We start from the raw sequence: 16167 nt of genomic DNA, 5'->3' as shown, positions 1-16167 counted from the left end.
GTCAAATTCATTACTTCTTTTGTCAATTTGAAACTAGATTTATCAAATTTCAACATGTTATATTGTAAGGTATTGATACTTTATAGACATTTTTATCGCAATTCCTTTAAATTATTAAAGTACCAATACTTTTATACATATACTTATAAATGTATCGATACATGTATACTTTTAACCGATTTTCTTCACTTTCTTATATATTACTATATATATCGATACTTCCGTGTAATGTATCGATACCTACCGATAAACAAAGTTTGTCGATTGTCAAATTTTTTAACATTTCTTCATGTTTTCCACCTACAACATTATTATTAGTCAACATTTTCGGTAACGCTTAACCGACTTTATTAAATATTTTATTAAATTTTCGATCACACTGATTTTTAACTATATATTAGTCCGTCTTTCCTATGATAAAACCGACTCCCAATAGGCTAGTTTTTAGCCAAACAATTGATAATTTGCAGTTCACAAACTCCTAGATGATGGAACTGATGGTTCAAGACAAGTTTAAAAAGCATTTACCAGAATTTTTGCTTTTAGACATAAATAGAAGATCTCCACATCGAATGCCAAAGAATAACACATGTTCAAGCAGAACATGATTATTTACTTGCTACACTTTGAAATCTCATCTATGTTATTAGAGGCGTTATCCTGAGAACCTTGAGATGAATTGTATTGTCTTGAAGAGAGATGATTCACCAGACTTCTCTCCTTCTTGTCTGTTTGCTTGCCTTTCTTTTCTCCAGCTTCCAAATCCTGCATTTGACATTCGGTTATGTTCGGCATCCCAGATATCAAAACCAAGGATATAGAATGACAAAATATACTTGATTTGTTGATGAACCAGGTATTTTCAGTTCAAGCTCTGTCACTACATCGTTCGAACCATCACACTTGTCTCCGACACTTCCTCTTTCGTCATCCATTGATTTGCTTCCACAATCCCTTTGGAAGGAAACATCAGAAGACAATGCACGTTCCATTGGAGGATGTGCTGTGGTTGAATATGATATGAATGTTGAGCATGGATTGTCAACAACACCCGCATTATGATTTCCGAAAAATGGGTATGGTTGGAGTGAGGGCCGCCTTGCGACTGGACCCATAGGGACCGACAGAGGAACTGGATACAAGTAAGGTGGAGCTACAACAACCGAAGGATCAATACCGGTCCATGGGAACATGAATCTAAGCCTTTGCTGGTACTGAATTTTTAAGTTTGTGATATCACCTTGTAAATAAGCATTTTCCTCTCTGAGCTCTTTCTTCTCCTGAGTCAGCTGTTTGGAACAAAACGGTAATTGACAAAGCAACTAAAGTAGACCATAATCTAAAGGTTTCAATATTAAGATAAGGTCACCTCACACGATTCTTCAGTAAGCGATGAACACTCGGCCTTTAGTCTGTTGACTTCGGCAGTTAAATCGTTAAGCATTTGGGTCGTATCCACAAGCATGGTTACTTTATCGTTCTTAGGTCTATCAGGGTCTGCATTTCAAATTGTTTATTCGCGTAAATAAAAAAAACTTAAGATTTAGCAAAGAGTGCAATTAACAGTAATTATGCCTAAGAGAAGTGCTCTTGGTGTAGGGACAAATAGGTTCAGAAAGTTCAAGTAAAGGAGTATAAATGCATCCATCCAACTTCAAATAAAATTGTGAAACAAAGAACGAAGTAGACATCGATCTGGATTAGAAGAAATGAGTTAGACACTGCAATTTCCAAGAGGCCAAGTATAATGCAGTTAAAGAAAATGGAAAAAGTTTCCAAAGTTCAATTATCCGAAAGAAACTTCGACACTTCTGCACTTGCAGAAACTGCTTATGTTCACAGAGGTAAACAATATTCGAATGTTGAACGCATTTACGCACATTGCTAACTATGTTCCCCTAAACATGAAACAAATTTCAAGACATTTTACCAGCAGCTTCTAATTCAGCCAAGTTTAGTAGTTATCCAGAACTCAACCATGATAATTCTTCTTTAGGCATTCAAAGTTTTAAATTCAAAGCAATAGAATCTTGGAGTTAGATAGCTCAAATTGTTACTGCAGTAAAGGGTGAGTTTTCCTAGTAAGAGTGGTAAATTTATTGCCATAATTTTACCTACTGTGTTCCCCAACTCAAGAAATTGCTCATTCAGCCTCTCCCTCCTCAATTTTTCACGGTCTGCCTTCTGAGCTTTCCTTGCAGAGATTGAAGCCTTACCTTCCATATCCCGCCTTTGCCTTCCAAATAAACAACGAATACCCGTAGTAATTACTTTCAGTTGTTTAGAGATGGAAGATTGACCAACACTAAATAAGTATGAAAATCAAACGGTGGAATAAGCAAGAAAGAAGAGGAATTTAAGACGTAGAAGGAAAGAAAACCTGGGTTCCGGGTCTGAAGGGTCAAAATCTGCAGCCACAGCTTTAGAGAAATCGTTAGGCTTCCATTGATGATGAACCGTTGCTGATTCCCCCCCCCCCCAATATTAATCTTGCATTCAAAGCTATAAATCGAGCTAGGGTTCAACACTGGTTTTCTTTTGGATTGAAGCTGATGATTCAAAACTATAAATGGAGAACGACGAGGAAACCACAACAAAAGTAACTTGTGTTCTCCACGTGCCGAAACCTGTTCGTGGGGCCTGTCGGACTTAATTAAATAATTCACTAAAGGGCAGGTTTTTCAAGTGGTTAGCATACCACCCTAAATTTCCTAGGATCTATTTGACTTTTAATTTAATTGGTTGAAAATGTTATAGGGTTAATCACAACATACAGTCCAAACTACACCATCGACTTTAAATTGATCTCAAATTACAAACTATTTTAATTGAATCCTCAAATTACCGATATTATATCAATTAACTCTTCCTGTCATCTGTAAGTTAAACTAAATTTAAGAATTAAATTTAGTATGAGAGTAAGTATATTTAAAGTACATTGATCATTTTTAAATGTTTATGCACTAATCGAATAGACAATTTAAATATAATATATTTAAATGAAGACTTAAGGGTCAACTTTGCCTCTATAGTAGACCAAATTTATCATTTTCCTATCAATTTAGCCCTCAAAGTTATTTAATTACATCATTATATATCTTTCTCCTAAATTAATACCCTAAATTATAAACCCTCAGTTAGTGTTTAGAGGTAATGAGTTATGGTCTAAGGTTTAGTGATTATAATTTAGGGTTTTAAGTTAGGGGTAGGGTTATAGAATGATGCAATTGAACAACTTTGAGGGCTAAATTGATGCGATAATACGATAGGGGTGAAAGTGATAGTGTTAAAAATGAGGATTTCGCCGATGTTTTAATTGCTTCCATTAGGTGTTTTAGTGTTTTGTCATGGTGCTTTTGATGATTTAGCAGCTATGGAATGATTGTTGTGTTAAAAAATTAGCGCTTGAGTGGTGAAATTTGATATTATGGATCATAGTTAACGTGAATGTTGAATCGTCGATAAATTAGCTTATGTTCTTGTAACTTTGTGTTTTTGGTCAATGAAAGTCTATTGGCTCACATATATATGGAAGGGTGAACTTGAAAACCAAGTAAACCAGAGATTGAAAAAAGGAAAAGAAAAACAAAAATGTATGATCTTCATTTTCCCCAAGCTTCATTAGAAAAAAGCTATTATTGTTGCAACCAAATCAATCTTGATATGTAATATTATCATACACAGATTCAAAATAACGACATAATGTGAATGAAATGCTTGCAGTGGCAATTAGCATTATATTCCATAGCTGAAGTTGTATTCATTCATTCAGTTTACTCTACCTAATTGGCTGAAAATATATTCCTATTCTATTTCAGGCTATTGTGAAGCAGAAATGAGCATCCTGAACTTTAGTTTTGAAAAATCATTGTTTGGTTCTATGTTTTGTTCATAGAGTAACATTTTCAAGTTGAATTTTCTTTTTAGATAGTATCTTACTCTATATGTTATTGTTTCGTTGTTTATATAATAGTATTTGTTATCATCATTGTCTTTCGATTCTGTTTTAACATTGAGTTTAATTAGTGTTATATGTTTTTTAAACCCCATTAAATTATTTTTAATCAATTAGTTCAATCAGAATTATATATATATATATAAACCCTAGTTTTTATTTAATATTAAAAAAATGATTGAGTGAATTTAAAACAATAAAAATTCATGAAATATCTGTATGCTTGTTTATTGAAAATAAATTTTGTAAATTGTTTTAAGAAAAATTAACCAAACAAGTGAAAAAATTTTACACTTCAACATTCAAACAATGGAAAATGTGTGTAGACACATATTTTCGTCCGACTTTGGTTATCTGTTTAAATATATTAGTTTATTATATTATATATTATTTTTTTTGTATTGTACAACTGTGTTACGTACATAAACATATTATACTATATACTATAATATACTATGATGAGCATATACATTGTGTCCGTATATTTAACATACTTATATACATTACACTATTATATGCTTACATTGTAAATTCATGAAATATACATATTTGTTTCCATTGTTTTTATAGACCCAACAGTCCAAGACCAAACCCCAAAGCCCAGATACAAGCAAGCCCGATTACCAAGCAGAACCAGATCCAAGACTCGACCCGGAGAAGGACCCGAACTGACCCGAGAACTAGGCCCAGTGACAACCCGAGCCGAATTGGCCCAGATTAGTTAGGGTTCCAAAACCCTAATCTTTCACCTTGTTTCCTTAGTGTCGCACAACCAAACACACAAGGGAGCCGGTCAAACCGAGGACTACAAATACATGTAACTATTTCTAAGAACGATCACTAGAAAATATAAGAAATTCGAGCATTTGTAAAAGCTTCGAAGTGAAATAAAAGGGTAAAAGTTCTCACCTTTTTTTATTTTTGTGTTTGCATGTGGGTTGTCGTTTTTTACTCGAAAAAACCCAGAAAAGAAAATCGGTCGATGATCTGGGGAGTGCTTTTCGAGATCTTTTTCCTCAGATCTAGCCCTCCCCGACGTGGTTTTGAAAAAACTAAGTTGGTTTATGTAGAGGGGAGGAAAAGAGCTTTAGAAAAATCAAAAAGTAAAAATTTTCGCCGCCGATGAACGGCGGCCGAAATCTGGGTTCCTATGAACCCAGACGACTGTGTTCTTCATCAGATGAAGAACACCAAGAACATTTGAGAGAAAATAAGGGGTTTTTGATCGGTTTGAAAAAAATGAAGAATAATGAAATGTGTTTTTGGGTTTTGGCTTTTATACTAAACCCGAGTGACCCGACCGGTTCCATTAGGAGATTCGCGTGTTTTGTCAAAAAAGAGGGTTAATTACGGTTCAGTCCCCCATTTTTAAAAAAAGGTTAATTTTACACCCAAAATCAATGTTAACCCCAATTGCTTTTTAAATTTACCTCTATTTTAGTTTTCTTTTAATTTAGTCCCTCCTTAATTTAATTTTCGTTTTAATTTAATTATTTTTTAATTTAATTTAATTTTCTTCATTTTATTTCTTTATTTTCTTTTTTTAATTGTTTTTTAATTTAATTTAATTTAATTTTTTTTTTTTTATTTCTTTTCTTTTTTTTAAAAATTGTAATGGGCTTAGGTCTAAGGGTCTGGCAAGCCCAATGGGGTACCGACAAGGAGAACTCAGGTACCTTTTTTAGAACATAAACCGAGAGATACAAGGAATTAGAGCCTTCCCCAAAACTCTATTTCAAAACGTAGGATGTTTTACCTTAATCATGTAGTTTGTTATTTTTATTTTTACTTTCATCATTATCATTTTTATCTTACTAACTAATTTTTCTTTCATGTTTGTCTTTTTATCATTTGCATCATAAAAAGAGGTCATCGATCCATAAAAAGGTGTTCGTTACACACAAATAATATGCATTAATGGACAAAGGGGTTGTAATGCCAGAGGTGAAAAATGTCGAGGTACGACAATGGTTCGAAAAGACTCAAAAAGAAAAGGGAACCCGTCTTCAAGGAAGTTATGTGTCAGAAATGGTTAGCTATGCCTCTGTCAGCTAAAGAAGAATGATGTCCAAGAGCTACGGAGTAGTTGGGACAATTGGAAGGGTGATCGGAAGTGAAAGTTCAGCCAGCGGTATGGTGATATCGCACTCCTACTCTATGTCTAGACAAATGAGCCCTTAATCAGAGCCTTGGTATAATTATGGAATCCAGGGTATATCTGTTCCACCTTTAACCAGGAGGACATGGTGCCCACAATCGAAGAGTATACCACAATGCTGCATTGTGAGGGAATATAATGAATCGAGTCTACATCAAGCACATCAAAAGTCAGCCTTTTAAGAATGAGGTGGCAAAAGTTGCGGAGTAAATGAGAAATGGGTAACTGACCGGATTCAACAAAAAGGTAGCGGGGAAGGAATTCCTTGGACCGACATCAAGCAACTGATGAAGAATCACCTCGATGAATGTAAGGTGATAGACCTTTTCGTGTTGGGGATTTATAGTTTGGTTATCTTCTCGAAAACTTATTTTTTTAGATAATTTCTTACCGAAAACTTTAGGGTACATTAAGGCAGCTGTGGTGGAATTGTTTGAACAACTCCCGAGACGAGTAAATCCATCACCGGTAATTTTATTTGAAACCTTTCGCTCTCTCAACCACTGCAGAAACACTGGCGGAGGAAGATTCATAGGGTGTGCCTAGCTTCTCCAAGTTTGGATCCATAGTCATTTCTGAAAGACTAACGGGATTACTTATCACTGATTCAACACCACTTATTCAGCTTTAAGGGAATTTCTTACTCTGAAATGGCAAGAAGGTGCCTCAAAAGAAAAGTGGATGAAATATTCACACATCTTCAGGATAGGGATATTGCCTGGAGAGCTCATTGGTTAACCCACAGTGACATCCTCTTTCGATGTGGGGATTCAAATATTATGATATTACTTGGATTATGGGGAGGATTTTGATATTCTCCACTTGTGGCACTATGGCAGTATGGGGCATGCCAGTTTATCCCAGCAATATATGGAATATCTGGATCATAATTTGCATACCATGGGGACAACTACAAGAAAAAGGTAAAGGAAGTAGTTGAGTCATGGAAGAAAGTATTCGATGGATGTCATGGCTGCCAATGACATGTTTACTTCAGACTATTTGGAATGACGGAGGTTAAGAAAAAATGACAACATCCTCGTGCCGGATCATGAGGACACCCGAACCATGGAAGAACATCTTAAGCATGTTCCTTTCTAGCTAGAGATAACAATGAAAGAATTTGAAGCTATAAAGAACGAGCTGAAACAGAGGGTAAACGAACTCGAGGCTGAAAGATACCAGTGGAAATTAATATCGATACTCAGAAAGATCAGGCAGACAGGTAAGAGAAGGAACAGAAGAAACTGTTTTGAGCTCAAGGACTTGAGAAAAGGGTACCAAGAACAAGTACAAAGCAATTCCAATCTGAAAAGATCGTATGAGTACTGGAAAGGTGAAGCTAGCAGCCTGAAAATGAAGTTTGAAGGGCAGGATGAAAGAGAGACTTTGAAAGAACAGTTAAAGACTACTCAGAGGCGTTTAATAGACAGCCAGCACCAGAACAAGCATTTAAGGATCCAGGTGGTTTATTTAGAGAAGTCTCTTCAGAAACAGAAATACATGGATGGAAAAACCATAGCTGAGTTAGAGGCCATAGTGGACGGATTCAAGAAATAAATAAACGAGCTTCAGAAAGTGCCCTTTGATGGAGGGTTACAGTGGCGTTTTCGTTGGGAATAGGCTCAGCAAAGGGTGAAAGCTAGAGATGCAGTCATCCGTAATTTCTTAGAGCAAGTACAAAAGGCAGGTCATCATTTGCATGGTTTAGCAAGAGAAGCCGGAGTGGTTCAATAAGGAATTCAACCAGTGACAGATGAAGGAAGAAGACTTGTCAACCTGTTAGAAGATGTTCAGGGTCTACAGGATTTAGTTTGGATGTACCTTTAAAATATTTTTATCTCTTAAAAGATAAAACACTTTTGTTTCAATAAGGATTATTTATAATAGTAGACACATTTCTGGATCAATGCCTCTAATTCTCATGCATCATGTATTTTATGCTTTGCATTGCTATTTTTATTTTCCATTTTTTTACATTCACATTAACTAACAAAAATGTCTCATCAGAAGAAAGAGCAAACACCGAGTTTACATCCACATGCTCTGGACACGCATCATCCTCACAACATCACATAAAGAAGAGACAAATGGAAGCCAAAATCGCTCAACTCGAGGAGAACATGTTGAAGTTGCTAAGGGAGTTAGAAGAAAAGATAAACCAGAACAATCAGAGTACTATAGATACAATCACGAAGAGCCAAGAGTCCTTGGTCGATCATATTATGGCCAAGTTATCTGACTTACATCAAGCAAGTGCACATGGGACAGTTTCATCTGATGGGGTAGCTATGCCACCTATCACGTAGGGGTTATCTCACATGGAATCTTACCCGGACTACAAGGGGACTCATCTGCTGCAACGTCGAAAGACTCATATGCTGTAAAGATACAGACTTCTGTATCCAACCCTAAAAATAATCCAGATGATTACCACAAATCAAATTTTGATGAGGAAGACAAGGTGAAAAAGATGGAAGAGAAAATTAAGCTACTGGAAGACCAAATGAAGGTGGTCAAAGGGGACCTTGGTTACTATGGAGATGATGCATTAGAACTTAGCTTGGTCCTGGATTTGGTACTTCCACCAAAATTCAAAGTCCATGAGTTCTAGAAATTCGATGGAAACAATTTCCCTTTAGCTCACATCACCATGTTCTGCCTGAAGATGACGGGATATGTGGGAAATGACCAACTCCTGATTCATTGCTTCTAGGAGAGACTGTTTGGTTCAGTCATCCGGTGGTACAATTAGCTGAACGAATCTCATATCAAGACCTGAAAAGACCTAACCAAGTCTTTCCTGAAACAGTACAAGCACATAAACGATATGAGACCAGATCAAGCTATGCTACAAAGCATGCAGAAGAAGCATAACGAAAGTTTCAGACAATATGCACAGAGATAGAGGAATTTAGATGTGCAAGTTCATCCACAATTTGATGAAAATGAAACCAGGAAGATCTTTGTACAGACTCTGAAGGCTTCTTACTTCGGGCACCTGGTTGCAATCGCATCAAGAAACTTCTTAGATTTAGTTATGGTTAGAGAGATGATTGAAATGGCCATAAAACAAGGTAAAATCGAGGGAGGGGAATCAAACAAGAAACCTCCCATGAAGAATAAGAATAGAGAGATTAACAATGTCAACACCTACAATGCTAATAAAGGTGTTACAATCTCTAACACAAAAACAACTACAACTGTATCGTCAGGTACTTTTAGACAAAGTCCGAGGGAAGCTAGGAAAGAAAAAGAGAATGGGCAATTCGATCCTATTCCCATGTTATATAAATAATTATATCAATAGGTTTTCAACACTCATGTAGTGTCACCGTACCCTGTGGAACCAATGAAGCCCCCATACCCCATATGGTATGATAAGAACGCTCACTGTAAATACCATGGAGGTGTGTCAGGGCACACTATTGAAAATTGCCTCGCATTCAAGAGGATCGTATAAAGAATGCGAAACAAGATTTGGATCAACTTTAACTCAGGAGCACCAAATATTGCAAAAAATCCTTGACCTAATCACCAAGAGACTGGGATTAATGCAGTCACTATAGAGAAAGGCAGGAAAGTTGAAACTGGTGTTTCAGAAATAAAGTCTCCTTTGGCTTGGGTATGGAGCCAAATTATGAAAGCAGGGCTTCTCGCACTATGTTCAAACATATCAAGGAGTGAGATGGTAACCACTGTTGTTACCACAATGAAGAGGGACATGAGGTGCAAGATTGCCCAGTGTTTAAGGCTTTGGTCCAGCTCGTGATGGATAGAAGGGAGTTGGAATTCTATGAAGAAGTCCGAGATTCTCCGGAAGCAGATGTTTGTGCTATCGGAGAGTCATCTGAAAAAAGATATGACAGGGGTATTCCTTTGATAATTACCTCTAAGATGAAGATAATAGAGAAGACACAAGCAAGGATGGTGATCAAAGCACCCCGACCTTTTTCCTTCAAGGACAGTAAGCAAGTTCCTTGGAAGTATGGATGCCAAGTGAGCACCCTGAAAGAAGATGACGACGAAGTGGGGAAAGCTGTAGGGAAACACTACTTCCAAGAGGCTAAGTCCCCCCAGAGACAACTTGAACCCTTCAAAGGGGATGTGTTGGTAATCAATGAGCCAATAAAGGAGGAAGAAGCCATAGAGTTTATAAAAAATTTAAAGCACAATGAGTACAACATTGTGGAATAGTTACATACTCTATCGACACGTATTTTGATGTTGGCACTACTGCTAAGCTCAGAAGCACACAGGGGGCACTCCTGAAAGACCTAAATCAGACATATGTACCATAAGACATACCAGTTAGCAAAATGAATCGACTGGTAAAAACATTCAAGTTGAAAATCTCATCTCATTTTTAGATGATGAGATTCATCTGAAGAAAGAGGTCGAGGTAAGGCATTACACATCACCACCCATTATAAGGGGCACGCCTTAATGAGTGTGTTAATCGAAAATGATTTAGCCCTTAACATGATGCCGTTAGTTACGTTGAAAAGGTTGCCAATGTACACTTCTCACATGAGAACCTGCCAGAGCATGGTCCGAGCATTTGATGGGACCAAGAGGGAGATAATTGGTAAGATTGAGGTGCCTTTAACCATCGGACCGACCACATATAACATTGAATTCTTAATTATTGACATCATGCCTTCTTACAACTGCCTTACAGGAAGACATTGGATTCATCAAGCTGGTGCAGTACCATCCACGTTACACTAAAAAGTCAAGTTTGTCATTGACGTAGCTCTGGTAATTATTAATGCCGAAGAAGACATTGTGGCGAGTGTGACCACGGATGCTCCATACATTGAAGTATATGATGAGGAAATAGAATGTTCATTCCGCTTTTTAGAATTTATGAATACTACATTTTTGGCTGAAGGAAAAAAGATTTCCAAACCCTGACTTTCTGAGTGCACTAAAATAGAGATTAGACAGACCTTAGGAAGAAGTGCCAGGGTAGGAAGAGGATTTGGGAAGCTGTTGCAAGGAAAGATTAATCTCATCCTTCCTATATCAAAGTTAGATCAGTTTGGGCTTGGTTTTCAGCCCAGTCAACAAAAAAAGGAGGAGGGAAATTCAGAAGAACCGAGAAAGAAGAATGGCCATATTAATTGGAACTGAATTTCAATGGGAACCCATGGTATTCCCACCTCTTTATGACACATTCAATTCAGGTGGTTATGTGTTTGAAACCACCTTACCAAATTAGGAAACTACTCTGAAAGACTTGAGTATCAACGTCGTAATCATAAAGAATGCTGAAGATACGGATAGATCCAAAATCCGCCCACTGCCACCTTGGTCTGTGCTTAGCAACTGGTCGGCGGATGAACTACCTCTGATTTTCAAATTTCTTTCAGAGTAATATTCAAATTATCCATATTTGCCTATACCCGGGGTAGTAGGTGATCTTTTGTAAGAGTGAATAAACATTTTTTCTTAAATTTAATAAAAGATGCAATTTCTTCAATGACAAACATTTTTCTTATTCAATTTCTTTTGAATTCAGTTTTCCTTCATTCCAGTGCTCCATTTCATTCAGTTTTAAGCGGGATATTTTCCTCTCACACATTTCTTTTTCCTTTAGGTCCAAGATTACAATAATCCAGGCACTGATGATCCTGTTATGGAGGTGGATTTTGAATCATCCATTTATCTTAGGGAAATTGATGAATGTGACAATGAAAAGGAAAGCAACTTATCTAACGAATTGTTGAGAATGGTGAAAGAGAAGATAAACAAATAATGTCACATGAAGATAAAATCGAAGTCTTGAATCTAGGCACCGAAGAGGAGAGAAAGAAGGTCAAAATAGGCACAACTCTTTCAGCTGAAGCAAGACGAGACTTGATAGTCTTACTTCAAGAATACAGAGATGTGTCTGCATGGTCGTATCAAGATATACTAGGGCTAGACATATATGGTAGTCTAAAAACTGCCTATCAAACCAGAATGCAAACCCGTGCAACAAAAGCAAAAGAGAATAGGACCTGAAATACTCCTTAAGATCAAAGAAGAATAAGTAATTCAACGTTGGTTTCCTTCAAGTGGCCAAGTATCCGAAATGGGTAACCAACATAGTGTCGGTTCCAAAGAAAGATGGGAAAATGTGCATGTATGTTGATTACCGAGACCTTAACAAGGTAAGCCCCAAAGACAATTTTCATATGTCGCACATAAACACTTTGGTGGATAATACAGTCGAGAACGCTTTCTTCTCGTTCATGGACGAATTTTTCGGATATAATCAGATTAAGATGCATCCTAAAGACATAGAAAAGACCACATTCATCACAATGTGGGGAACTTTTTGTTACAAGTTGATGCCCTTCGGATTGAAGAATGATAGGGCAACATATCAAAGAGCTATGGTGACTTTGTTCCATGACATGATGCACAAAGAAGTCGAAGTTTATGTCGATGACATGATTGTTAAGGCACAAACTGAGAATGAATATGTTAAGAATTTGATAAAGCTCTTCCAGAGATTAAGAAAGTTTCATCTAAGACTCAACCCTAGCAAGTGCACATTCAAAGTAACCTCTAGGAAGTTGTTAGGCTTTGAGGTCAGCAGAAAAGGCATCAAAGTCGATGCGGATAAAGTTAAGGCCATTCAGAACATACCTCCCTCATAAACACAAAAGGAGGTTCGAGGTTTTCTGGGCAGATTGAATTACATAGCATGATTCATATCTCAGCTAACTGATAAATACGACCCAATCTTTCACATTCTTCAAAAGAACAACCCTAGAACATTGGATGAAAATTGCCAAACTGTATTCGAGAAAATAAAAGAGTACTTATCTTACACTCATATCCTAATGTCCCCCATCCCGAGAAAACCTCTATTCTTGTATTTATCCATATTCAAGAATTCAATAGGTTGTGTCATGGGTCAACATGATGAATCTAGGAGCAAAAAAAGGGCCATCTACTACTTAAGCAATAAGTTTACCAATTGCGAGACTAGATATCCTCCTATCGAAAAGGTTTGATGTGCTTTAGTCTGGGTTACACAAAGACTTAGACAATACATGTTGTATCACACTACTTGGTTGATTTCCAAGTTAGATCCATTAAAGTATATAATGTATGTGCCTGCTCTCTCTGGAAGTTTAGCCTGATGAAAGATGTTTTTATCGGAGTTTGAAATCGAGTATGTGAGTCAAAAAGCCATAAAGGGAAGTGTCATATCAGATTTCTTGGCAAGTAGAAATGCTAAAAATTACAAGCCGCTGGACTTTGACTTCCCAGATGAAGACTTGATGGCCATATCCTTAGAAGAAGCAAGTACTTCCACAAGCGATTCTGGAAAATACATTTTGATGGTGCATCAAATGCATTAGGACATGGAATTGGGGCCATACTGGTCTCCTCAGAAGGGAATCATTACCCATTCACCAGTAAACTAAATTTCGATTGCACCAACAACATGGTAGAATATGAGGCTTGTGTTTTGGGAATTCGAGCTGCAATGGGGCAAAATATAAAGACCTTGTGAGTATATAGAGATTCGACCTTAGTAATCTATTAGCTCCGTGGAGAATAAGAAACCAATGATGTAAAGTTGGTGGAGTACTGAAAGCTAATATTGGATATGCTCGAAGAATTCGATGAAGTCACATTCCATTACGTGCCTAGAGAAGAAAATCAAATGGCTGATGCTTTAGCTTCCTTGGCAGCCTCATTCAAGGCTGGCGGAGAGTCTGATGTGATGCCAATTGATATACAGTTGTATGAGTACCCGACTCATTGTTACTAAATCGAGGAAGTAAAAGACACTAAGCCCCAGTACCACAACATTTTGCAATACATCAAGAATCGAAGTTATCCAGAGGAAGCCACCGAAACTGATAAAAGAACCATTACAAGGATGGCAGCTGGATATGTCCTTGATGGGGAGGTCTTATACAAGAGAAACCATGATCAAGTCCTGTTGAGATGTGTAGATGCAGAAGAGAAAAAGATGAGAGTAGAAGAAATACATGACGAAGTTTGTGGAATGCATGCGAATGGACATATGATGTCGAGGCAAATAATGAGATGCAGATATTTTTTGTCCACAATGGAAAGTGATTGCATTAAATCTCCTAGAAGATGTCATAAATGTCAAATTTACAAGGATAAAATAAATGTTCCACCTCAACGTCTTCATGTGATGACATCACCATGGCATTTCTCTATGTAGGGCATGGATGTTATCGGGCAAATCCATCCGAAGGCTTGAAATGGTCACCTGTTCATTCTTGTGGCAGTTGACTATTTCACAAAATGGGTAGAGGTTGCATCATACGCCAGTGTCACTCAGTCAACTATTTGTAAGTTTTTGAAGAAAGAGATCATATGTTGGTATGGTTTACCTGAAAGGATCATTACCGATAATGCTACAAACTTGAACAATAAGATGATGGATGCTGCTTGTGAGCAATTCAACATAAAGCATCATAACTCTACTGCTTATAGACCGAAGATGAACAGAGCAGTAGAAAAAGCAAACAAGAACATCAAGAAGATAGTGGAGAAAACAACTAAGACCTACAAGGATTGGCACGAGAAATTTCCTTTTGCTTTGTTTGATTACCGAACCTCGGTACGAACTTCGACTAGGGCAACCCATTTTCATTAGCATATGGGATGGAAGTAGTGCTTCCCATTGAGGTAGAAATTCTATCACTCCGGGTCTTGTCAGAGTCAGACTAGATGATGTAGAATGGATGCAATCCCGATATGATCAGTTGAACCTAATAGAAGAAAATATATTGAAAGCCATTCATCATGGCCAACTCTACTAGAAACGAATGATTATGGCACATAATAAGAAGGTGCGCCCAAGAGTATTCTGTGAATGAGATCTTGTGCTTAATAGAATTTGGCCAATTCAAAAAAACTTCAGAGAGAAATGGATGCCAAATTAGGAGGGACCTTATGTCATGAAAAAGGCCTTCTTTGGAGGAGCACTTATAGTGATTGAAATGGATGAACCAAACTACCTAATCCCGTTAATTCAGATGCAGTGAAAAAATACTTCGCTTAAGATGAAAACCTGATAGGGCGTCATAAGTCAAAAAGAAAAAAAAAAAGAAAAAGAAAAGGAAAAACGTTTAGGGTGAAAACCCGAAAGGGCACCCTAAATTGAAAAAAAGAAAAAGAAAAGAAAATAAGGTGTGTCCAAGATGAAAACCCGAAAAGGGTGTCTTGAAACTAAGGATGTGTCCAAGTTGAAAACCCGAAAGGGCGATTTGGATAAGGATTCAGAGAAGGTCCTGAATCCAAACAGTGAAGCATCACGAAATCCGAATCTTCTATAGACTTAACGAGCCGGAGAAATGTTGCACTCTCCTGAACATTGTCGCATCTTCGAAGATCCCTTGACAAAGGTTGTATTCACAGTCATCTAGCGTCGTATCAGTTCGAAGCGCCCGCATTATTGAGATTTAAAGCCGCTACTTATACTTCTTTTATGTATCGACCTTTCAAAATGTTTGTCATATACTATTTGTTCTTTTTCCCCCTTTATAAATAAAGACAATCATTTATCTAAATCAAATTCCTTTTAAGCATCTTGGGTTGAATTTAATCCTAATGATTTATTTACTTCAGAAAAAGATAATTGCATATTACTACACAAAGATTTTTTTTTAAAAATACAGAGGCTCAAAAGCTGATCGAAGCTTAGGCACCATACTTCAGATGGTTGAAAGGTATTTCTCAAATCAAGATCACATTATGTACATCAGATTTAAGCATGTTGAAGAATCCAAGATCAAAATCAGAAAATTCAGATTCTAGAGTCAAGAGTCATCCAGAGATTGAGATTTCTCTCCAAATCCTAAAATAACATATTTCACTTATGCATTTTAGGCACACATAAGAGCATTGAATCCATAAGCATCGCATATATGCATAATTTTGCAGATTCTTGTTAGAGTCAATTTCAACTTCACAGCGAAGGATATTGAACTTAAAGTGATCAATTTACAAGATGGGGATCAACTTCACAACGAAGGATATCCAATTTAAAGCTTAACTTCACAACGAA

The 16167-nt window shown here is 36.9% G+C and overlaps 1 protein-coding gene across 1 annotated transcript; it reads right to left on the bottom strand.

Moving 5' to 3' along the window:
* Window positions 1–504: 504 nt before the first annotated feature.
* LOC120139241 (transcription factor bHLH121-like) lies at window positions 505–6686 on the bottom strand. The gene is made up of 6 exons (XM_039154544.1): window positions 6599–6686; window positions 2381–2477; window positions 2115–2236; window positions 1370–1497; window positions 837–1289; window positions 505–765 (listed from the first exon to the last, which is right to left on the bottom strand). The coding sequence occupies exons 1-6, from the start codon at window positions 6684–6686 to the stop codon at window positions 613–615; spliced, it is 1041 nt and encodes a 346-aa protein (XP_039010475.1). The 3' UTR covers window positions 505–612.
* Between the last annotated feature and the right edge of the window lie 9481 nt (window positions 6687–16167).

This window comes from Hibiscus syriacus, unplaced genomic scaffold, assembly GCF_006381635.1.
Source record: "Hibiscus syriacus cultivar Baekdansim isolate YM2019G1 unplaced genomic scaffold, ASM638163v2 tig00110733_pilon, whole genome shotgun sequence".
NCBI lineage: Eukaryota > Viridiplantae > Streptophyta > Magnoliopsida > Malvales > Malvaceae > Hibiscus > Hibiscus syriacus.
This window is presented reverse-complemented; position numbering and strand designations above follow the sequence as displayed.